The 24,150-nt window shown below is 33.4% G+C and overlaps 5 protein-coding genes across 6 annotated transcripts; 1 reads left to right on the top strand and 4 right to left on the bottom strand.

The window, feature by feature from the left end:
• Positions 1–308: 308 nt before the first annotated feature.
• LOC111277951 (pectinesterase-like) lies at positions 309–2,559 on the bottom strand. The gene is made up of 2 exons (XM_022864393.2): positions 1,250–2,559; positions 309–1,147 (listed from the first exon to the last, which is right to left on the bottom strand). The coding sequence occupies exons 1-2, from the start codon at positions 2,361–2,363 to the stop codon at positions 402–404; spliced, it is 1,860 nt and encodes a 619-aa protein (XP_022720128.1). The 5' UTR covers positions 2,364–2,559; the 3' UTR covers positions 309–401.
• A 1,155-nt stretch (positions 2,560–3,714) lies between these two features.
• Positions 3,715–4,398, top strand: LOC111277639 (uncharacterized). The gene has a single exon (XM_022864040.2). The coding sequence runs from the start codon at positions 3,715–3,717 to the stop codon at positions 4,396–4,398; it is 684 nt and encodes a 227-aa protein (XP_022719775.2).
• A 2,381-nt stretch (positions 4,399–6,779) lies between these two features.
• On the bottom strand, positions 6,780–9,107 carry LOC111277343 (putative pectinesterase/pectinesterase inhibitor 22). The gene is made up of 2 exons (XM_022863730.2): positions 7,921–9,107; positions 6,780–7,599 (listed from the first exon to the last, which is right to left on the bottom strand). Exons 1-2 carry the CDS (start codon positions 8,966–8,968, stop codon positions 6,929–6,931), a joined length of 1,719 nt encoding a protein of 572 aa, XP_022719465.2. The 5' UTR covers positions 8,969–9,107; the 3' UTR covers positions 6,780–6,928.
• Positions 9,108–9,486: 379 nt separating this feature from the next.
• Positions 9,487–13,729, bottom strand: LOC111277341 (F-box/LRR-repeat protein 3-like). Of its 2 annotated transcripts, XM_022863729.2 has the most exons (8): positions 12,823–13,729; positions 12,290–12,415; positions 12,054–12,158; positions 11,515–11,914; positions 11,160–11,289; positions 10,773–11,067; positions 10,512–10,685; positions 9,487–10,099 (listed from the first exon to the last, which is right to left on the bottom strand). In XM_022863729.2, the coding sequence occupies exons 1-7, from the start codon at positions 13,483–13,485 to the stop codon at positions 10,551–10,553; spliced, it is 1,854 nt and encodes a 617-aa protein (XP_022719464.2). In that variant the 5' UTR covers positions 13,486–13,729; the 3' UTR covers positions 9,487–10,099; positions 10,512–10,550. The 2 variants fall into 2 exon arrangements, with proteins under 2 accessions (XP_022719464.2, XP_022719461.2); XM_022863726.2 differs by lacking the exon at positions 10,512–10,685.
• A 2,399-nt stretch (positions 13,730–16,128) lies between these two features.
• Positions 16,129–20,811, bottom strand: LOC111277344 (uncharacterized). Its single transcript, XM_022863733.2, has 8 exons — positions 20,395–20,811; positions 20,191–20,308; positions 19,422–19,802; positions 18,931–19,203; positions 17,650–18,167; positions 17,435–17,559; positions 17,041–17,201; positions 16,129–16,943 (listed from the first exon to the last, which is right to left on the bottom strand). The coding sequence occupies exons 1-8, from the start codon at positions 20,607–20,609 to the stop codon at positions 16,404–16,406; spliced, it is 2,331 nt and encodes a 776-aa protein (XP_022719468.1). The 5' UTR covers positions 20,610–20,811; the 3' UTR covers positions 16,129–16,403.
• Positions 20,812–24,150: the final 3,339 nt, after the last annotated feature.

Genomic DNA, 24,150 nt, shown 5'->3' on the forward strand with positions numbered 1-24,150 from the left:
CAACTTGAATTTAAAAAAAGAATTGATTTAAATTCGAATCAAATTTTAAAATTTATAATATTATGTATTATAAAAAAATCAAATTAAATTTGATCCGATATCACTCCTATCTAATGTTAATCATTTTCATTCTCTTGAATTCAATGCCCAATAGTTTGCTCATTAACATAACGTACTAATTTATGGTATTAATAAATTATAGTCCTGTTAAATGAATTGTTTTTATAAGCATTTCGTATAATAGATAATTAAGCATAGAACAATGAAGCAGTGAAAACAAAAGAAACGGTGATCATGATCTAGCCTTCTTTTTTTTTTTTTTTTGGTCAAAATGAGATTGTTCTTCGAGCTGAAAACTTGGCTACATTAGTATCAAAACTCAAGGATATTTATTGGATAGTTCAATGAGCTACAGCCTTCGATCGCACTTTTATCTGCAATTTTTTGTTGTGTATCTTGAATAAGCCTGCGGTGTAAGGCACTCTTCTAGGCTTAATCCAGGAGTCACCATCGAAGAACTTTCCTGGAGTGTATCCAAGTGCTGCCGCCTGTTTAATTTTCTTAATTCCACGCCATGTAACACGGCCTGTCGTCTTAGAACCAGGGCCATGGTTATTGAATTCAGAATAGAAGCAAGTGTTTAGGCCCCAGGGACCATCCCAAATTGTCCACCCTTCAGGTTTGATCAACTCATCAAGGTAAGACTCTATGATTATTGTCCTTGAGAAGTTTCCCCATGGACGGCCAAGATATGTTGGGAACTTGTCCTTGACAGGAACTAATTCAGGAGCAGCAATGAATGTGGAGTTTTGGATGACAATAGCTGTTGGTTGGCGAACGTCGATTCTGCCTTGGGCGGTAACAATGTTTTGCTGTTTATCTAATGGCTTGAGGACAAGGAATGTGCAGTTCTGGAAAACTACAGCTGCATCACCGAAAACGAAATCGATTGTTCCAGAGATCGTGCAATCACGGTAGAATTGGCGTTTGCTGTGAACGTAAAGTGTGTCCTGGTAACCATCCATGGAGCAGTTGTAGAAGACTGAGAAATCGGATATGACCATCAAGGCCACAGCTTGGAATTTGGCTGCCCCAGCAGAGTTCTCGAACCCAATGTTTTTGGCAAAGAAGTTGTCTCCATTAACAGCTGCATTCATTGGACATATCAATTTGTTAGAACAAAAGAAAAACAACAACATTCCGAGACAAAACCTAGAAACAGAGAATCAAGGCTTAATTTAATTCATACCAACTGTAGCAGTCCTGAAGGTGGGAACTCCATCAGCATTGTTGAGGCGACCTGTGATTCGGGTTTTCTCTTTACCATCTCCGATAAGCGCCACATTAACCATACTGTAAACGAATTCGAGATTCTCCTCATAAACTCCTTCCTTGATATATATGACAAAAGGCTTGACAGCATTCAGGGGGATGCGGCCCATTGCAGCCTTAATGGTGGTGAAGTCTCCACTCCCGTCCTTGGCCACGACAATATCAGGCTTGATTCTAGATGGAGTAGCTGCCATGAGTCTCCGAAATCCATACTGAATCTCAAATGCAGCATGGCCAAGGACAGGTACCTCATCATTATCTTGGAGTAGACGACGGTTCCAGGGATTATTCTCTAACAAAGCAGTCCAATCAGAATGCCCAATAACAGGAAGTTCTTTATCTTGGAGTAGGCGACGACTTACACCTTGAATTTCTAATTGTTTAAGCACTGCAGACATCTCAGTGGCTATTGCAAGGCCGTTTCTGCTGAGTTGCATGGAAATATTCAATGCCTTCTTCATTTTCTCTCCAGCGTTGGTCGTTGTATTTCTGAATCCATCTAAGCAAGTTTGTTGGTTGGTGATTGTAGCACTCAACCAAATCTTTAAATCAGCCAACATTTTATCAAACCTGGTAACATCTAACTTATCAATCTGGTTGAATGATTTTTGGAGTTCATTTATTGAATAAGTCATTAGTTGTTTGCAGACATCTAGAGCTTTCTTCGATCTTGGATCTTTTTCAAGATCTCTCAAGGTAGTAGAATTCTTGGCAGCTTGAGACGCAAACTTCATTGCTGCCTTGAATGCTGCTTGGACGAGTTCTTTGATGTCAGTTGTATTTCCAGCCTCTTTGCGGAGTTGCTCTTCACATGTTTTCCTATAATCTGTTGGTTGGCAAATGGATTTGATTGCCTTCACTGAGGAAGATAACTCAGCATTTTTACTGCCATTATTGGTTTCCTCCTCGGAGTTGGTTTCATTGATGCTAACCCCAACTGTCACAGCAACCACCATGGCCACCAAGAGGAAAGAACAAATCGCAATAGTTGCGATTCTCTTCTTCCTTTGTGCATCATCTGAACTTGACATTTTAATTATATGTATGAAGCAGCTTCTCAATACCTTTCAAGACTGGGAATTTTTATGAAAAGAAAGTGAAATTAAAAAAAAAAGAAAAACCCCACTTCCCTTTAGGCACTAAGAGCTGCCCTAATGCAAATCAAAGGGTCAGCAAATTCGAAGGCCAACGCCCGTCGGACTGTTGTTTTTGATGAATCTTAATTACAAGAATGATAAGTTTATAAGAAAGTTGAAAAAAAAGCTTGATTGGTTTAGATTTTGGTTATTTTTAGCTTCAAAACATGAGGTTTGGAAATGATATGGAAAGTCAAATGACGAGCTACAAAATTGCTCGTGTTTCCCAAAAATAAGAGGTTGCAAAGCTATCTAAAACATTTACCCTCTCAATTTAGTCAATTGACCATTGACGAACTGGTCTTGTAATTGGTTTGATATATAACTGTAATTAAGAAATTAATCTATATATGGTTTAAAGGAAACTGACAGTTCAAAGCCATGAAAATATTTCCTGGAATACGATCCAGCCAAAACATCAATAATCAATAATATAAATTTCAAGTCCTAGATAGTAAAGAGAGGAGAGCATAATTGTTTGCCACACCTTCCCAAAAAAAATTTTTTTTTTTTTAAATTCCATCTTTATATTTATTTCATGACCTTAAACCTAAGAATATCTCTAATCACATTAAAAAAGTCATATATATAAATAATTTTACTTAAACTTGGAGACCTAATTTATTACATGGGATCTCATATATATATATATATATATATATAAATTACAGCGCAAACAAACTTAATTCATGACCTTGCCATTCCATGACTGTATAAATTTTGTTAGCCTTCCATATTTATTTTGACTGTCACTTTTTGTAGGCATCTAGTTCAACCCCTTAATTATAGTTGCAATATCAGGAGTTAAAGATACAATATTGTATTGAATTCCCATGTGGCAATGGAAAATATATAAAGAAAATAACTAGAGTGTGATTGTTTTTTATTTGGAAGTTTTGACTATTCAATTAGTTTTTACTCATACTTGCTCATTTAGTTAAGAATATATTTGGAATAAGAACATTCTTCTGATTCACAATCATAGCAAGCTTGGTCATCCTTTTAATGTTTTTGCTTCAATGACATATTCTACCATAATTTCATCGATACATTTTCAAATAAAACCCATCAATAAATAGAACAGCATCTCACTTCCAATCTCTTCAACAAACCCTTTCAAGAACCAAACATCAAAGCCATGGAAACCCTATGTTCCAAATCACCATGTTCTTCAGATACCTGAGAAATCTCAGCAGCCTCAGAAGAAACTGATCAAAACAAAGGCGGTATCGGGGAAAATATGATCATGGCCAAACTGAAAGAGAAAGTACTTGTTGTTCAAGAATCTTATGAGTCCAACCAGCCTAAATCATCAGGTTTACATCTTTCACTCAGTGAGAAGTTTTCTGCGGATGAATCAATTCATGGTTCCGAGGTGGAACTCAAACTTTCTAGTATGGGATCATCTCAAGTAAAGCAGCAGCAGCCTCATTCAAAACCTAGGGCTTTCACATGCGGGTTTTGCAAGAAAGACTTTTTAACATCTCAAGCTCTGGGAGGGCATCAAAATGCGCATAAACAAGAACGTGCACTAGCGAAACGACGTAAAGAAATTGATTTAGGGGCTTTGGGGCATCGACAATGCCCTTATTACTCTTATCCAGGCCTCTGTCAAGCCTCACTCTATGGATCTTTCAACGGGGCTCTTGGGGTAAGAATGGAATCGATGATTCATAAGCCTACTTCTGCTTCCCCTTGGACCACCCTAGGCTACAGTTTCGGCCATGGAGGAATCAAGATGGATAGCTTCCAGGCTCAGAAGAATAGCAGTTTTTCAACATTTATGGCTGCATCAGCTTCAAGTAATATTGCAGCAAAGAAGCCAACTACAAGCAATAGTGATTTTCTTCACCCAAAAAGGGATTTTTCAGAAAGTGATCATCATCGTCATGATGATAATTCAGGACTTGATTTGTCTCTTAAGCTTTAAAGGTTAATCCCCATTATATTAATTATTTCATACTTTATAGTATGAATAACGTTATAGGGTTTAAAGAGTTCCTACAGTTTTACTTTCTATTATTTTATCAGTTACCATTGTAGTAATTGGATTTATAATTTCATTTCAATATGAAAGTTTATGTCTATTGGGGATTGAACACTCCAATTTGAATTAGACTCTTCATATTCAACCCTGTATTTTGTTTTCATTAAGTAATTATTAGCTTTTTAATTTACAAGACACCAAACTAATAATTATCTGTCATAGACAAGCATGGAATATCTTTGAAATTAAGTGGTTCAATTTATGGGCATGAGATACTTCTCTGTTTAAATAGTAGAGAAATACCATCTAAAAAAGAGAAATTATGTAAAGTAAATAAAATATATATAACCGTGTATATATTTTTTTTACCACAGCCATTTTAATATATTAAAATCAATTTATATAACCATATGAATGAAGCATTACTTAACTACTAAAATAAATATTTTTCACACACGTACACATAAATATTTACAATTCCTATAATCCTAATTTATCTTGATGACTTGACACAATATATATTTATATATAAATATATATAATTAAATTGAATAGAGCTAATTCTTTCCCTTATCCCCAAATTTTGTAGACAAAAATAAATTGAATAAAGTCATTCTTCATAAATAAATTAAAAAAAAATCTTATTAAAGTCATGACCCCTTGACAATTTGATCCCAGAAATAAATAAAATTTTACTTTCTTTTCTTTTTAAAGGGGAAGGAACAATGCATGTAATAAGTGCATTTTCTTTTAGCTAGGCCAATATTTCATTATTCTTAAATCATAGTTTTTTCTTTTTAGATTTTGACCCTAAATGATCTTAGGAGTGAAAGCTTTTAATTCATGCTTTCCAAGTTTAAATGAAAAAAAAAAAAACTCAACTGATGATTTGTTTCTTGTTTTGCATATTTCATAATAGTATTTATTGATCAGAGCATTTTATCATTTTTACCTCTCTGGGATTACAGCTAGCTTTTACATCGTTTTTCATTTTATATTACATTATTAAATATTATTTTCAAATTTACATGTGGTTTTAAATTTGACAAGTCTAACCCTATTTAAAAAATGAACTTATTATTTTTAAAAAAAAACTTATAAATCTTTCTAATTTTTCCATTTTTAGTTGTACATATTTTTATTAAATCTATGACTAATTTATATCAAAATAATATTTTAATTGTAGTTGAATATACAAAAGACAAGTACAAAGAGAAATAAATTTAGAGATTTGCTTATACCTCTCTTTTTTCTAGTCTGTTTTTTTCATTATGCTCTCTTTAGGTAATAACCTAACCCAAAGTTCAACATATTTGGATATATATCACGATTCATGCATCTTTAGTTCTAATTAGTTCTTTTTTTTTTCTTTTTTGTTCAGCAAAATTTTACTACCAAATAACTCATAAATAAGCAATTCTACAACCAAATTATATATAGGAAGATCGAATACACTCAGAATTAAAAAAAAAAAAAAAAAACAAAAGGATTGCTCAGACATGTAATTAACACTAGTAAATCCTAGTTGTTTCTATTGCGACAATCAATAGTTTAAAACAACTTATGTCAAGAGAGTAACAAAAATGATGAGAGAAATGTTAATACAATCAAGTTTAAATTATTTTACAATCCTTCATCGGTAAATGATTTATAAATCCAAAATATTCACTGATAAAATTTTAATAAATTTATAAATTTTAATTGAATTGACGGCTTACTCTGACCTTAACCTTAAGGACAAAGTAACCTCTATTGCTCTTAAATTTTTTTGTACAAAAACAAAAAGAAAACAAAAGCTCACGAAAAATCTAAAGAGTTAGTGGGATGGGGTCCAAGATCAAACTACGACAAACACTAGAGCACTTCTTGAGATTTGTATCAGAGACAATCCCAACAATGTGGACATTTAGGTTATCTGATTTGGTCAAGAATGAAGCCTTAATTACTTATTAGTCTTTTTGCATGTTGGGTTTGGTTCAATCTTTGTGGAATAGGAAAGAAACGTTACCATGCATCATGTCAGAAGCCTTGAATCTTGTTCTTAATAGTTAAGGTTGCTGTCCAGGCAAGAAACATTGTGATTCTTAATCATGAGCAATAGCTAGCTAAGATTAAACAGAACCTGTTGAAATGAGGTGAACTGTTTTGTTATCCGATGGCATCCCCATTCTTAAGAAATTGAAATTTTCTGATGTTTTGGCTTTGGGTAAAGAGATACAAGTGGGTTGGTCACATATAAACTTGTTGAACTGTGGAATTCTTTTTTTGTTGCCCACCATTGAGCTTTCGAGCCTTTGAAACAAGCTCCTTCTAAGTAACGAGGCTAAAAACCAATATCAATAGTAATCATATCTAATAATCAGGCATAATGAAGCTGCCAGATCTGATCCTCAATTTTGGGGGTGAAACAGACGTAAATCAGTACAAACACTGAAAAATTAGTATTATAAATTATATATAGCTATCCATCGATCTAATTGCTCAAACCTACGGTGAATTTGACACCGGTTGCAGGCAACCATGACCGGCCGTCAATGAACCTTCCAACCGTGAAGAAATTAGCGGCTGAAGCATCTCGGATAATGTGGTAACCCGGCCATTTCACTCGTCCAGATAATGATGCACCAGGTCCATAATTCCTGTACTCACCATACCAAAGTGTTCTCAAGGCAAAGTCGCCATACCACTCTAGCCACCCTCTAGGCTGCACCAGACCACCCATGTAGGTGTTCATAAAAACTGTCCTGGAATATTGCTTCCATGGCCTCCCTAAATAGGTTGGTTGAGTGGCAAGAATATAGCTGTTCTGAATCGAAAACCCGGTGCGTTGATGGGGGCTTTTCCTTCCCTGAGCAGTGATTGTAACCTTCTGAAGTGGTAAGGGGACTCGAGTGAATATTTTGCAGTTCTGGAGGACAGCTGCACCATTGCCAAAAATGAAGTCTATGGTGCCATAAATTTTGCATTCACGGTAAAATTGGCGGAGGGAGTGAATGTAGAGGGTGTCCTGGTAGCCTTCCATGCTGCAACGATAGAAGGCGGATTGATCAGAATCGACTCGGAGAGCCACAGCCTGGTGGTTCTGGGGTCCGGCTGTGTTGCGAAATGTCAAGTCTCTTGCTATAAATCCCTTTCCAGAAACAGCTGCAAGAATCAAGTCATACAGGGAAAATCATCATGTATATGTTATGAAAGGCACATGGAATATTACAAAACTTGGAAACTTTTATTCCAGAAAAGCTTGTAGAAGTTTGTGCATTCCAAAATGGAATTTCACTTTACAAAAGCAATACTGCATTCAATCAATAGCATAAATTTGGCGTATGCAATACTTAAATTCCAGGATATAAACTCTGAATCCATAAGTCAAGCAATCTTTTCTATCATATCAAAAAGTAATATATCAAACTTAACATTTTCGTAAAAGTAAAAAACTTAAAAGGGATTCATGTAACTAGTCTTTACCAACGGTTGCAGTTCGAAATGTAGTCCATCCTTGCAAGAAATTCCTGTTCCCTGTCACAACAGTTTGTCCAATTCCATCCCCCACCAGCATAATATTGGTTTTTTTCCTCTTCATGTCAATGTTCTCCTTGTAAACTCCCTTCTTCACATAAATGATGTACCGCCTATTACTATAACTTGGAGCCTCATTGATAGCATCTGTGATCGTCTGATAATGCCCGCTTCCATCTAATGACACAACGGCATCTACGTGCATGCCTCGTGGTTTAGTTCGTAGAAGCTCTTGATCGCCATCAGTTATCCACTCTGGAAAGTTTGAGCTTTTATTTTTGGAAATGCTACTAAGAGGTGGTCGAAAGGGCAAGCTATTTAATTGAGTGTACATTGCTAAAACATTGCCAATAAGTTGTGTAACTTGTTTCAGGCTTCCTCTGACGAAGTTCTCAAGGTGGCGATCTGTGCCTTCAAAGCCTTCAAGGCAGGTGTCTTGGTTACTCAATGCAGCACTTAACCAAGCTTTCAGGTTGCCTTCGTATTCAGCATTTCTATTTCCATCACGAATATTTTGCATCTCAGCTAAAGACCAGGCCAACTCCGAGACAGAGAAATCAAGGAGTTCCTTGCAATCTTCAATTGCTATTTGTTCACGATAACTGACAGACAAACCAGTGAACTTCGTTATTGTTTCAACGGCTTGTCTTGCTTCATTAAGCGTGGCCCTGAGAGCAGCATGTAAAACTGAAGATGGGGTTTGAGGCCCTAAGCTTTGAAGCTCATCTTGTATATTTGAGGGGCATAAATCCTGACTATCAATGCCTGTGCAAGCCTGTATGATCAATGCCAATGGTTGAGCGGTTAAGTTCTGTTCTTTTAAGGGGTTAACATCAGGTAAAGCTTGGAACGAAGGTAACAGTAAGAGAATAAGAAGAAAATTGGCAAAGGCCATTTTTTTGGGGGGTAGAGTTGGAGGAGAAAGACAAAGATATCGATGATTGTTGTTTTTACAGAATGTAATTTTATATGCAAGGAATTCAGGTGTTGTTTGCATTGAAAGAAAGGATTTGTCTTTTGAGTTATTACTTAACCTTCTTTTATGCTTTTCCCCTGACGAAGTTATTCTTTCTTTTAAGATCCTACGCTGATATTCTTTACCATTTGCCGCTTGCTGGTCAAGATGCCCGCTGTTATTTCCACACTAGCTAGCACCAAGTTCAAGCCATTCCACCGCACTGACTTATACTTCACAATGAAGCATCTAAGCCAGGGCTCGGGCTTTCGAATTAGGCCTGCAGGATGCTATATTAAGCTATCCAGTTCGGATTCGCCATGCGATTGTTCTAAACTCGAAGAATGAAGGAAAGTAATATTGATGACCTAAAGGAACCCATAATTACTTACAATAAATATAATTAATCCTCGTTGTGAAAGTTTAACAAGCATATCTGCAATTTTCACTATTTGATGCATTCTGCGAAGATGAAAACTGGTAATTTGACATGCATATCTAGTAGCAAGTCAAGTTATTGTTCTTTCAACACTAGAATTCCAAGTTTTCCACTGCTGAGATGACAAACTAGAGATCTTCCAATTAATTTCTTTTCTGCCATGATCCATGAACTCAAACCACCATATTTAATATGATAGTTAAAATAATCTCGTCGAAATACAAATAAATAAACCACAGTCAAAGCAAATCCTAGCTGTAGTAACCTAAACCTAGTAGTCTAAAGCAAAATATAAACTTCAAACATGAATTTTATTCTGAAGAAAACGTTTGGAACTGGCTCTAGACCGCCGCATTAAAAGGAATTGCTCCTTTCCTAACCCATCGGCAAGGCACTTGAAAGCATAGGCTAACCTATTTCCCAATCCATGGACAAGGTACATATGGTTTATTCATTATTCTCCTTGTATACTCCCAAGAAGAAATCATCTAATCCCATCTTATGATGCAACCTCTAGCATGCAGGGCTTCAAGAATCTCCAATGAAAGCAAGAACCTTAGAGGGGCAAGTAGCTTGACCTTTTTAATCCGTATACAACAGGCTCTAAGTGCAAGTTCAAACCCTTCAATTGTGACATTGTCCAGGTGCACAAGCTTTGCCTCTTGCAGGCGTGTCAAGCTCCCCATCACCATGCACAATGCCATATCAGAGATGGCACAGTAGCTCAAATTTATCTGCCAACATAAGGGAATTTTATCACTTATTAATCCCAAAAACTTGCAATTGAAATTCCACCATCTGTTTCTATATACATTCCATAAAAAGGTTTCCCATCATGTATGTCCTTTATGCTGAAATGTGAAACAATAGATATGGGAGAATGGATGAGGCACCATTCAAAGAACATAGCCTCCAGTTAATCCAACAACAAAGTAAGGGTTTTGCCATCAAGACAGAGGAACTAAGGTAGTGGGTAACTATACAAACACTTAATTGGATCAAAGCAGGACAAATGGACCCTTCATAGATGTCAAATGCTGTAAGAAAATAGGTATAATTAAAGAAGTATAATGCATTGAAGATGAATAGAATAACACCACAATGAGAGCAGCATTTAGACCCTAGAAGGTGAAGTTTTTTACTTACTTATGTTTTATGTTCAAGACTAGAAAGGATGATAGTGTATCATATTCGCCAAAAATTATGCTTTATCCATGTTTTAACGGATCTGTCTACTGAGTTCAGTAGGATAGTAAGTTCCTTTCTCATTATTCTTCTTTTTTCATATCCTTGCATCCTCCCCATCCTTCTTTTTGGTATCTGTATTCGTACTTACATATTTATGTTCAATTATTATAGTAGAAAGCCATCACCGATATCGTGTAATTCAAATCAGACAAACTATACCTGTCGAAGGTTCCTTGAGTAGTAGGCAAGTGCCCAAAAGCCAGAATCGTCAACTTGCTCACAGTGTTTCAAATCCAAATCTGCCAGTCTCTTACATCCAGTTGCAACTACTTCCAAACCTGCACCTGTAATTTTATTAAGCCCCCGCAATTCCAGATCAGATAGTTCCTCTAGACGACCAATATATCCTAGTCCTCTATCAGAAACTTCATTGCAGTATGACAAGTTGAGCTTCACCAACTTCTTGCAACCTCTAGATAAAGCATCTAAACTATCATCACCAATACCTGTACACCTGCACGTCCAAATTGACAGATATTTACCCTTCTATTAACAATTTAAGGAAATATAACTTTACCCTCTAATTGATTTTTAAACTTATTTTACCGGTATAGATCTAGTTCATGGATCTTGGCACAGCTAGAACTAATATAGAAGAGTCCTTTGTCTGATATGTTTGTGCAAAGTCCTACTTTCAAGCATGAGAGTTCTGAACATCTAGATAAGTATTCCAGTCCTGCAGATAAGAAAAAAACACAGTAATCAACTAAAAGAGTGATGGAGTTAGAAGCCTGATAAAGTCACCAAAATTATTGGATGGCAGGAGTAAAACTGCAAGAATAAGTTGCACAACGGGAAATAAAATGAAAATAGATCATGGTTCAAGACTGTAACCATTAAAGTTAAACAAAGTATAGTTATAATGAATACACTTAAAATTATGCAAACAATAAACTCTAACCTTTGTCATTTACACCGCAACAATCTGTTAGATCAATCTCCTCCAGCAGCAAGCAAAAGGATCCAAGCTGACAGAGACCCATCTCAGAAATCATATTACAAGACTCTAGCTTTAGACATACAAGGTTTCTGCATGAGTCCGCTATGGCAGAAATTGCAGCATCAGTAATGAAATGGCAGCATGTTAGATTTAGGACTCTCAAATTAATGCAGCCAGATACAAGTCTCATTATGCCCATGTTGGTAACCCCCACACATTTGCTTAGCCCAATTTCTACCAATGACTGGCAATTGGAGCGAATAACATGGAAACTAGACTCAGAAATTCTAGTCCCATCAATTCTGATAACTTCAAGGTGCTTTAAGTTCTTTATCCAATGCAGAAGGTTTGTAGAAAGCTCCTATCATGAAAACCCGTGTTCAGCATCCATTAGTTGAATTGGCAAAGTCATACTACTACAGACCAAATCCAGATACATGATCTTGGCTCTTAATAACATTGACAAAACACAAGAAGCAGGCAGCCAAGAAATTACTTACTGAAAGACAGTAACCTGCATTAAGCTCCAGAAGATTACCATGGCCTCTAACAACAGGGATTAAACCACATGAACTCACTCCTTCGCACCTTGATACATCAATTACCTAACAAACAATAGAAAATAAGCTTAATTCCAAATTTTTCTTTGCATTTTCATGTAAGCATTTGGTTCTATTATTAAAAGCAATACTATGTATACGCAAAACATTTATTGGCAGATGTCAAAGTTTCCTACCTTCAGTAAAGGGCATCCACGCTCAATAAACTGTAATCCAATGTCATCGATTAAAGGGCACGCCATCAAACCCAAAACCTCGAGCTTCACCAGAGAAGCAATAGACTGAAGTGATTCATTTGTCACCTAAAACCAAACGAAATATCCCAGGACATTAAGACATCGACACTCTGATCCTCAAATATCTAAGGCATAAAATATACCCAAAAAAGAATACATCAAAACAACTCAGAAGAAATTTAGTATAGTTTCAATGTGTTTACACTAAAGCTGCTTTGACATCCTGAACAGACAAACTTAAGCATACAAAGAATTTGCTTCGGCCAAAGCTGAGCTCAATTCTTATCTCATCTTTTATCATTTTTTCCTGTCTATTTTCTCACCAAACATGGCATTGAAGAAGCCAAAATAATTCAAAAAGCCAAATTCAGAAACCCCACTCATTAATTTTTCTCATCACCCAACAGAGTAAATCACTTAAACATACACAATAACAGAAACAACCCTTCAAAAAAAAAAAAAAAAGAACCAACCTTGAGGTAAGAAACATCAAGGTACTTCAAATCCACGCATTTCTTACACAAAAGATCGACACCAAGATCAGTTATCTCCATACACCACTTCAAACTCAACTTCTCCAACTTCAAACATCCGACAGCGATCTTGACCAATCCGACATCGCTCAGTTGCAAGCACTTATCCATCTTTAACTCCCTCAACCCAACCGCAGACGACAAGGCAGCCGCTTCCCTGTCACCAAACCCACAACAATACGACACGTCTACGCTCTCCAAACACGGACATGCACGTGCCAACATCTCCAACCCCGAGAACCTCAACCCCGTCGCTCGACTCAGTATTAAACTCTTCAGTCCCCGAGTCCAGTTCGCCCAATTCAGTGAGCTCGAACCCGGACCAACCCGAGTTAAGAGCAATGAAACGACTCCGTCGTCAATGCGGGGACAAGCGGAGAGGTCGAGAGATTGTAATTGAGGGTGCTTGATGAGAAGACTCGGCAAGAACTCTATTCGGAGAACTCGGAGATGCTTCCTGGTCAGTGAGTCAATTCGGCAGAACTCTCTGCAAACGAGTCGAAACGATTTCCGATCTGATTCAGCGGCGATTTTCTCTTGGACTCGGACCAGTAGATCTTCTGTTAATCTAAAGATATTATTGTTCAATTGAAACGACGACATTTTGGGTTTTAGCAAAAATCAAAATTTTAAAAAACCAAAAAAAAATCTGAAACGACGACACTTCGGGGGGGGGGGTCCTTTTTCAGGTGGGAACAAACAAGAAGACGACTCGGAGATAGAGGAGAGGGTGGTGGGTCGGTTTACAGAGAGTCCGAATCAGGCTAAAACTGTTCGTTCGGGTCGGGTTCATTTTCCGAGTTTCTTTTCAGAGAAGAAAAAAAATCTAAACTTTTTCGGGTAGGTTAAAGAGTTGCAGAGAAAGCGAGGAAATATACGGAGAAGACAACGAAACGCTGGGTCTAATTTACTGAAATCATTGGCAAAATCTGGGCCGTTGGATGTAAGGAAAAAGAGTATTTGACCAGACCGAAAAGGACACGCGGCGAAAGGAGAGGGAGAGAGTAAAAAGTAAGAAGGCAGTACTGAAAAGTACGAGATGTTGTGCGTAAGAGATTAGATAAGATTAGGATTGGGCAACGGGCATTTATGTAAGACGCTGTACCGCAATTTCTACGAAAGATAGAGAAAGGAAGCTGTCCGAAAAGATTACTGTTTTGTACGGTTGTTGACGTGGAAATTAATTTATTTTATTTTGTTTTGTGTGGGGCTCACTTAAAACGTGCACTGGACCGTACCTATCTGTTTGTTTTCGTTCCGACTCTGAAATTTGAGGAAAAATGTCAAAAGAAAAAAATTTTTGAATTAAAATTTAATAATTACTAAATTTTTATTTTTTAATTAATTAAATCTTTAAATATTTATTTTCTTCATTTTAAAATATTTTTCATATATTAGTTTTAAAAAAATTTTAAAAAAATTTAATTTTAATATATTTAATATTAAATTTTAAATTTTTTTATAAAATTAAAATTTATTGATTTTTAATATCAAAAAATAAAAAATAAATTTAAAATATAAAAATTAAAATTTATATGTTCAAAAAAATAAAATATAATTTTTGAGAAATAAAAAAGTAAATAAATAAATTTTGACAAAAAGAATATTTTATTAATTAAACTCTTGTTAGAGAAAAGTAATTAATTATTTTTGTTTTATTGAAGGATTAATTAAGTAAAACGTAAATGTAAAAAAATTTACTTAGATAAACATAAATACTTAAAGATTTAGTTGATTTAAAATAAAAAATTTTAAATTTAATTAATTATAATTAAATTTAAATTTTAAAATAATTATTAAATTTTTATTTAATGACTTTTTTTGTTGTTATGCTAAAAAAATTTCAAAGTGGAAAAGTCAAAATTAAGACTAATATAATAAGAGTAAAAAAAAAATTAATAATTACTCCATATGAAAATGAGGTGAGGGACCACATTTGACACCCAACACAAGCATCTAGAATATTTGATTGGGCCATTATATGACTATACAATTTGGCCCTTTTCTTTTTAATTATTAAAGAATTTAATTGTAATCATGTGGGAATCTTTTTTTGGTAATAGTATTTTCCTTTTGGAGAAAATATTTTTCAGTTTTCAAGTTGTTTGGTGGCCAAGTTGGAGGGACCAAGTCTTTTTTTTTCATTTGATATACACTATAAATGGAAAGAGGAGTAATTCAAATTCATAAAATAAAAAATTTAAAAATTTTACTTAATCATATGCTTTTGGAAAATTGATCTCATTAAGTATATTTATCTTATTATTATTGTTATTCTCTTCCTTTCTCTGTAAATAATTTTGGCCTTCCATTCTCATTTGGGATCAAATTGTCATAGTCACAAATGCTAAAACATTTATTGAGAAACTTTGACAATAAGTAAAAATGCAATCTCTAGTATACAAAATTTGAATAAATTATATGTTATTATAGATTTGATAATTCGTGTATTAATATTATATAAAATATTAAAATTTATGTAATTTTTATTATATTTTAATAAAAATTACATATCATAATTCGTATAAATATAAAAAAATAAAATATATTTTTTAAATTTTATTAAATTTATATATAATTATTATTAAAATTTTAAATTATATAATTATTATTAAATTTTTAAATAATATTAATTTTATATTATATTTATATCATATTATCGTATTATATTTTATTTTTATTACGTTTATATTGTTGGTTGGAGTGGTGGCTGATTTCAAGTCTCAGCTCCCAACTGTAAACGGCCAGTGCGGCATTTAGTTGAGGGCCATGTGATTTTATGGATGAAGCTCTCTGCTATCTTATTAATTTTATCTACACATGGCACAAGGAACATGCCGCATGGCACATGGCGCATGGCGCATGGCACATGGCACAGTGATGATAATTGATAGACCAAGTCCATGGCCATGGCTCCTTGATAATCAACACAGCTTATACAGTACATTGCACTTTGCAACTTTCGCGTCTAACTTTTTTTTTTTTAAAGAGAGTCGTAAAGAAAGAGATTATAACTATTAGACTTAAACTTACTTAATGTTTTTTTTTTTTTTTGTCTACTATCTTTACAATCTTAACCCAAATTTATGAGCTTTTCCTAATCTGGATGGTATCCCCATTTTTCCATGTCAAAGTCAAGCTTTCTGGTCATGGCAAAAAGCCATTGCTTCAGAATCTAGAAATCATGATAGTAGTGCTAACCATCTTGCATATCAGAACAAAATAATGATCATTTCACCAAATCCATTGGAAGCTTCTCTGAAGCAGCTAAATTTGTGTAGGAATCAGTTTCAATACCAATGCTCTTTTTGTACAAGTGGGAATAGCTTTAATCCCATTAGCATCTCCCATTGAACTTGCCTGTCATCCTTCTATTTCACAATACAAGATTGCAGATTGAACATGAAAATTGAATGGTAAAAGCATCAGATATGCAAGTATAACAACATTGTCTTGCAAATTGTGTGCATATTTTTCCATTTCTGATTAAAAAAAAAAATGTTGCAAAATCTTTTCGTTTCTTATGTAATGATCCCTCGCTTGTACAGCATTTCGCAACCCTCGACTGGTGAATGGTTAGATGCCAGTTGCCTTGTGATACTGTCATCTTCATGTTGTGCCATTACTTTGTTAGCATTGCAATACCAAGGCTGTAGATAAGGTGAAGTACTGGATGTGGATAGTGAAGAAGGATGAAGTACTACAGAACCCCAGTCTCGGGTACCGAGTTTTGCTTCCTTCAACCTCCTCCTTATTAACAAATTTCCGATATCTTCCTTACTCATCTCTGATACGGTCCTAAGTATCGAGACACAAAGTAGAAGCACCAAAATAGCATCTTCTTCGGGCAATAGCTCTACCACCAATAGTTTCCAATTCAACAGGGCTGTCGCTCTTCCTTTTGGGTTCTCTTCTGTGAACCTTACAAGAGTCACGAATCCATCATCAATTTCCTTTTCGTCTTCAGCTAGTTTGCTTTCAGCTTCTTTATCAGGACACTCTACCGGTGACTTAGCTGTCTTGTCTTGATATTGCATTTTCCTTCCCCTCAACAACATCGCCTGCAAAATAATGTATGCGGTTCATATTCAAATTACTGATTAGATATCAGAAGGATCAATAACTAAATGTTGAAAGAAAATAAAATCTTCAACTTACAGATGAATCTGACGATTCTTGACTTTTCAGACAAAAGCTCAGGCCAGAACTTGATGTTGAAGATCCCCAATTTATCAGTAATTCATCTCCAGTTGAAAAATGCCATGCCGCTTGCCACTGCTCTGGAGATTGTTTTGGTGTTGCTGTTCCTACCACTTTCTCTGCACTAGATGGCAACAATAACAGCAACAATGTATAAACTAGATTCCACAGCATGTAAAAGCCATAGGTCCTGTAGAATCTTTTCATGGCTGGAATAGAAATCTAAAAGCCAGTTCAGATGCTTATAGGAAGATTTTGACACTGGAAAACTCGTAGTTGGTTCATCACTGTCAAAGAAAACCATTGCTTTCCTGCTATACATATTACAAACAAATAGACTAAAGCAACATACCAGGAGCTTTGCCAATTGAACCAGCAACATAAGACCAAGAACCTTCACGTATCTCAATTATCCTATCCTCCCAATTTACGGAAGAAGGAGTTTCAGCTCCTCTTCTCCAAAACCCTCCTCCCACTCTGCCACACAGCCAAAGATAATTTGTATACCTGGATAATATAAAAAGCTGTTCTTTCTCAGAAAAGTGGCAAAAAGTGGCAAAAACATACCTTATTCTAACAACAAAACACTCTCTTCCAGCATGGTCTAGAACTGTGCGAGACAGCCAACGACCTTTTTGAGGCCGATAATTGTTTTGTTTCAGAATCACATCAGATATCATGGCTCCTGAATCATCTGTGACTCTATCTGGCACACATTTCAACAAGTATGATGCTTGAACTGGGGGAGTTATAGAAGCAACGATCCTCACTTGATCAATTTCTCTTGTCAAAGTAATAGAGGGTGCCCTCAGCAAATCATTCCAATAAAATGCCATTGAGTTCAGCAATTTACTTCCTTTGAAGCGGTGACTACCACGGCCACGAAGCTCAACCATAAGTCCTTTTGTTCCAAACTCAGGGTACAGATGCCAGGCTTTCCACCATGTATCATACAAAAAATTGGTGATTGGTTTATCAAGTTTGAGCTCCCTGTGACATCTTACCATCCGGAGACGCAAAAAATTGTGTTTTTTGTCTCCATTTTTTGCCTTCATCCGAGCATTGAACCTCACAAAAACACAAACCTACATTGTTATGCCACAAAACCAACCTATAAGTTGATCTTAACTTGATAGAGTAACCTAATGGCTAATGCTAGACCGCAGCACCACACATGCTATGCCTTGCAGAGTTTGAAAATTTTTCTACGATGAAATTTGAAATATATATATATATATATATAAATAACTAGCTTCTCTTAGGAATCATTTATATTAGATTACAATTTTCTAGAAAACTCCATCAAATGCCACAAACTGAGAATGAAATCTGAGAATGTTCAAATGGAGTGGATCTCATTATTGTAAGCCTCCTTTAAGAAAACAAGAAACCATTTCATTCAAGATGAATCTGTGCAAAAGGTGTCATTTCCTACTCGGTACATCTCTAGTTCCCTTTGCCATATTCCTTTTCTTCTTCCGTTAGTTGATTAGCAAAAGGAAGTTTGCATGTGATTTACATCACCAGTAACTCAACCATCATAATCAATTAAGTCATTCTTCCAAGACCTAACATATATAGATACAAGTATACAGCTCTAATTAAAGATCATTCCTCTCCAAAGCCTTTTCTTTTTTGTTCTTTTAAATTAAGCACAAAAGCTTCAATTGGTATTTAAATAACCCAAAGTAGTTTCAGAGTGGTTTGGAATCTTAGTGCTTCTACCAACCTTTATGTTTTCAAGCTATGGACCTGATCACAGTCCTTGAGCATCAAAGAACTTTTTAGAGGGAGAGAATAATAAAGGGGAAGAAGTAATCTAATAAGGTTAAGGGTTACTAAAATTACCTCAAGTAGGAACCTTGGGATCATGGACTTGTATTTAGTGTTGACATCTACGTCAGAAACCTCCCAATATAGCGGTGGCTTGGCCAAGATAACCTTATCCAATTCCACTGCTATCCCACCTCCAGCTTTCTCATATGGTTGATCAAAGGTTCTCTCCCAGAGATTCTTGGTTTCTTCCACCTCTTTCTCTTCTACAGTCTTCCATAACCCCACTGCCTTCCCCATATAATCCCACATGTCCTTCAAATCCTCTACATACACTGTTGGATAGCTCTGGTTCATTGCACATCATATAAAAATTGAAATATGTGACAACAATAAAACACAAAAAAAATAGATAAATATTTAATAAATGTTATTATCAACCATTATATATAAAACAAGTACTAAACTACTTAATCGATAACATGACTGTAATTACAATTGTGAAAGATAAAAGAATGACAGAAACCTTAATCCTTAATCATCACAAATTAATTAAAAAAATCTACCTGATGAGTCAGCAGCATTAGTAGAATATCCAAAGCAGGCACAAACCCAAAGCATCCATCTCCAAATCTTTGCATCATGTACAGAAATCCTCTGTATCTTTGTCTAGCTGCTATCAAATACACTAGCTCACACATATATGGTTCTGAAAATTTTGAATACAAAAACCTTTGCTTTTGAACTTCATTGAAAAGATCTTCATTGATCAATAGTAGGTCTTGAGAATCTGATTCCACTTCATTCTCAAAAGGCTCAGATGAATATCTTTGGACCCAAATTTCTTTACATCTCATCAATGCATACTCTTCATTTTCTTCATTGAAAATTGCTGGTTTTCCAATTAGTTTTGAGAACCTTGATTCACAGTATTTCCTATAACTAACCTGTAAAAATTTTTACAAAAAAAGTTCATTTTTTTGGGTCAAAAGAAGGGGGGAAAAAACCCAGAAAAAGGATTAGCTTTTTTAATCTTTCAAGTCCAAATAATCGAAAAGACTACAAATATCTTTTCCTTTGTTTGTCTTGTCAGAGATTTCCTATCAACCAAACAGAATTCCCAGTGAAAAAATACAAATAAAATCATTTTTATACAAACCATAAAAGAGTCCAAGAAAATTTAGCATTCTATTGTTTGCCAAGAAATAGTAAAGAAAAGATTCAATTTTCAAGTAAATTTTGAAAAGACCGTGAAAACTTTCTTTTCCTTTTCTCACACTCTCCCATCAACCAAACAGAATTAACAGTCAAAAGCATTGCATAGTTTACTCTTACAGGATTCAAGGTGTGACAAAACCAAACCCATTCAACATCAAAAGGTGGCAGAACCATAGGAGGCGTTGACCCCTCCACCGTCAGATCAGAAATCAACGGCATCCAGACCTCATCATACCTAAGAAAAGGAATCCTCGTCACATTCAACCTCAATCATCTGAACGGATTAATTCTCTTCAAAAAAAAAAAAAAAAAAAACCTGACCTCCGTATTGCTTCAATAATTGTTGCTCTTTGTTGAAGCCACTGACACTCATCAACACTTCTCAAGAATCCAATATTTCGTCTCGCCGCCGATACAAGATCAACACCGAGATGTACCGTGTCCGTCTCGGATATCTCGCTGAGACTTCTTAATGTCAACGATGACATGTCGTTTAAGGTTTGGTTAGACATTTGTCGGACTTGTGATTGAAACATGGGTGAGCTTCGGCTTCTGTTTTGTAAGTAACATGTAATAAAGTACGATGAACATTAATTTAAGTTTTTTATACGTAGGACGTAGTGTGGTAAAGAAAAAATTTTGGTTAGGTTTCAGGTGGGGAGTGTCGGGAAGTGTGTAAGAACATGGAGTTGTAATAAATTAGTGACGGTGGAAATATCTTTGTCCTAATCGTAACATGGAGTTGGTTTAATCTCTGCTATGATTATTTAATGTGAGCTCTTTTTTTCTTTTTTTTTTTTTTTTGGTAAAGCCCTTGAGGGAGGAATGGAAGATCGTGAGACTAGAACTCAACGCATATCTTTCTCCAAGTTTCTTAGCCATTAAGTTAATAATAGATTTGGTAATTTCGATAAATTGATTCGAAACTAAAATAATTAAAAAACTATATATATATATATATATTTTTTAAAAAATTTATATTTATATTAATATAAATTTTAATATAATATAATTTATATTTTATACGTATTAATATGTTTAAATATATTATATGATATAAATAATACATTTAATTTAATTTTATCATATAAATATATTTTAATATATTTAACGCATTTAACATATTTTATATTTATTTTAATTTAGTATAAACATATAAAAATTATTTTAATTTTTAATTTTTTAATTATGATACTTAATTAATTATTTATATCATGTAAAAATTATTTTAAACATTTAATTATAATATTTATTTAATTATTATTATAAAATTATTTTTTATATTAATAATATAAATACAATATAAATATTAATATGAGTACTATAAATTATTATTTTATCTTTAATCTTAAATAGTATATCTTTTTGAATTTGATGTTAAAAATTAATATAGTTATGTAATATATATTAAAATTGAAATATAAATTAAATATATACTAAATGAGTATTAAATTTTTTATTTTTTAATATGTAAGTATTTTTTTATATTATTAATATGTCAAATTTATTAAGTTATAAATGATAAATATTTTATAATTATTTATTATTTTAATCATGTTAGTCGTGTCTATTTGTATATATTCGTGTTAATCATGTTTATTCATTAATATCCATATTATTCATATTTATTCGTGTCATATTTAAATAGATTAATTATAAGTGTGTTAATTATGTTATGTTATATGTAACACGTATAATGAATGTGTCGTGTTAGTATTTAAGGTTTAAAAACATTTTAAAATTTGTATCATGTTTGTATTTTAATAATTTATAACATTATATATGTCAAATATAATACAAAATACGATACAAAAACACAAATTGTTAGATCTAATTAAGAGGTGAAAGATTAATATGAGCTGATTTGAAAAGCCATGTAAACTAATCTAGTTACTTTTGAGAGGTGAGTTACTTAAATTCAATTCAAAAAAATTGACATAAATTCGTTATTACGAAGTTGTGTTTAATGAAATGAATCAAATTTAAATAATTTAATATTAATTCAAAAAATTTATAAAATTAATTAATTTTTTATTTTTAATATATATAAATAAATAATAAAAATATAATACTTAATATTAATATTTATAATTTATTGAACTTAATCATATTTATCGCATCAAATTAAAGTGATTTAATTAAATTATGAATTAAATTTTAAAATAAAAATAAAATTCGATTAAATTTAAATTTTTAATATCAATTTCAAATCTGATAATACGATGATTGAATTCGATTCAATTATACTAAGATAGAAGCCAAAATAGCTAAGCTACTCCACTTTCTTTTTGCATTCTTGCATAAGGATATTCTCACGTCAAATCTTACCTTTCTAACACAATGTTCCTTAATGTTCTCTTGTGATTTGTGGCTTAACAAGTTTATGACATAAATTTACAGAGAGATCAAGCAAATGACTCAGGGCAAACTTTTCTTTCTCATGGTTAAATCAATGACTAAGGTGTCATCATCAAAAAATGGTCCAACTCCATAGCAAAGCAAGGCGTGAAAACCAGCAAGGTAGTGGTAGATGATGCTAACCCCAGATGTTACCATTTCCCATTGCAATGATGAGCTTTTTGCCCACAGCCTGACAGGGACAGCCACAGCCCCTGTTTTCTTGCTCAGCCTTTCCCTTTTATTCTTTGATTTGTGTTGTCCACGTCAAGAAGAATGTTGCTCATTCGTCGCAAGAAGAAAATTATAAAAAATATGAAAATTGTGAATATGAAGATTTTAATTTTTGTGGGTCAATTGGTTCGATGTTGCTTTCATGGTTTCTATTTTTTCTGCAAAATGAAAGGCAACTTTCTTAACCAGTATGTTTCATAGGAGCCCAAATGGGAAGGATCTGAAATTTGAATGAGACATGACAGATCCATTGAATTTGGTCTAGTTATGTCAATTAAATCTCAAATTTTAAAATACGATAGAATTACAAAAAATATATATATATATAATTTAAAATTTTAATAATTATTATATATAAATTAAAAAAATAATAAAAATATATTTTATATTTTTATATTAATATAAATTATAATATAAATTTTTATGTACATAAATTTTAATATATTACACATCAAATCTACCGTAAATGCAAAATTTTCAAACTCGCAACAACTAAAGAAAGTACGGGCCAAAATCTCAATTTACAATCACAAGTCAAATAATAAAAAAATTTTATTTTTGAGATTTTTTTTTTAAAATTTAAATTTAATATTTTAAAATATAATACAATAATATAATATTAACATAATATAAATAAAAAATAAATTTTATATTTTTATATCAATACAAATTATAATAAAATAATTATTTTATAAAATATAATATAAATATATAAATTTTAATATTTTATATGATATAAATACATTAATTATAAAATTTATGTTGAATATAAAGCTAAGCACAAAAACAACTTACCCACCCAACAACTAAAGAAAGTAGGGGCCAAAATTTCAATTCACAATCACACATCAAATAATGAAAAATTTTTATTTTTGAAACTTTTTTTTCTTCGAATATATAATATAAAAGATAGTTAAATTTTTTAACTTTAGATTAAAAATATTACATATCTCATTTTTTTTATTATTATAACTAAAAAATATGTATGACGAAGATTTGAATACAATAGAAATTTTAATAAATTAAAATAATGACAAGACAAAAAAATCTTATGACCCAATGGGCAAGGCCCAACCAAATCCTAAAACAAACTTTAAACCTAAATCCCAATCTAAAGTTCAAAACATATCCAATTCAGCTCACAAAATCATCACTCGTTATGCCTAGCATTGAATAGATTAGATATTCGCCCTAAAAATATCTCAAATCAATGATAGGTTCGATTCGGATCCTACTTAAACGACACCCAAATCGAACCGAACCATTTGTTAGGCTGTTGTTTTCTTGTTTTGTTCTTTCAAAGTAATGGAGTAAGACATCGATTTCTCATAAAAATCAATTTTTTTTATTGCATGATAAATTCCTCTGAAAAACATTGGCGCACATGTAAACGATATGCTCAACCTAATTGAGCTATAGTTTTGTGTTTGTAATACGTATTTTATC

This window comes from Durio zibethinus, chromosome 7 (genome assembly GCF_047325235.1).
Source record: "Durio zibethinus cultivar Kanyao isolate XHJ-2024 chromosome 7, ASM4732523v1, whole genome shotgun sequence".
NCBI lineage: Eukaryota > Viridiplantae > Streptophyta > Magnoliopsida > Malvales > Malvaceae > Durio > Durio zibethinus.

What these genes read in the sequence shown, in the direction of transcription:
- LOC111277951 (XM_022864393.2), bottom strand. Translation starts at nt 2,363, where the DNA reads ATGTCAAGTTCAGATGATGCACAAAGGAAGAAGAGAATCGCAACTATT. An exon ending in CTTCAGGACTGCTACAGTTG is followed by an intron (nt 1,148 to 1,249) that starts GTATGAATTAAA and finishes CAATGAATGCAG; the next exon opens with CTGTTAATGGAGACAACTTC.
- LOC111277639 (XM_022864040.2), top strand. Translation starts at nt 3,715, where the DNA reads ATGGCCAAACTGAAAGAGAAAGTACTTGTTGTTCAAGAATCTTATGAG.
- LOC111277343 (XM_022863730.2), bottom strand. Translation starts at nt 8,968, where the DNA reads ATGCAAACAACACCTGAATTCCTTGCATATAAAATTACATTCTGTAAA. An exon ending in ATTTCGAACTGCAACCGTTG is followed by an intron (nt 7,600 to 7,920) that starts GTAAAGACTAGT and finishes TGATTCTTGCAG; the next exon opens with CTGTTTCTGGAAAGGGATTT.
- LOC111277341 (XM_022863726.2), bottom strand. Translation starts at nt 13,485, where the DNA reads ATGTCGTCGTTTCAATTGAACAATAATATCTTTAGATTAACAGAAGAT. An exon ending in TTGCGGTGTAAATGACAAAG is followed by an intron (nt 11,290 to 11,514) that starts GTTAGAGTTTAT and finishes TCTTATCTGCAG; the next exon opens with GACTGGAATACTTATCTAGA. An exon ending in CATGAACTAGATCTATACCG is followed by an intron (nt 11,068 to 11,159) that starts GTAAAATAAGTT and finishes TTGGACGTGCAG; the next exon opens with GTGTACAGGTATTGGTGATG.
- LOC111277344 (XM_022863733.2), bottom strand. Translation starts at nt 20,609, where the DNA reads ATGTTTCAATCACAAGTCCGACAAATGTCTAACCAAACCTTAAACGAC. An exon ending in TAATGCTGCTGACTCATCAG is followed by an intron (nt 19,204 to 19,421) that starts GTAGATTTTTTT and finishes GCAATGAACCAG; the next exon opens with AGCTATCCAACAGTGTATGT. An exon ending in TGTTTTGTTGTTAGAATAAG is followed by an intron (nt 17,560 to 17,649) that starts GTATGTTTTTGC and finishes GCTGTGTGGCAG; the next exon opens with AGTGGGAGGAGGGTTTTGGA.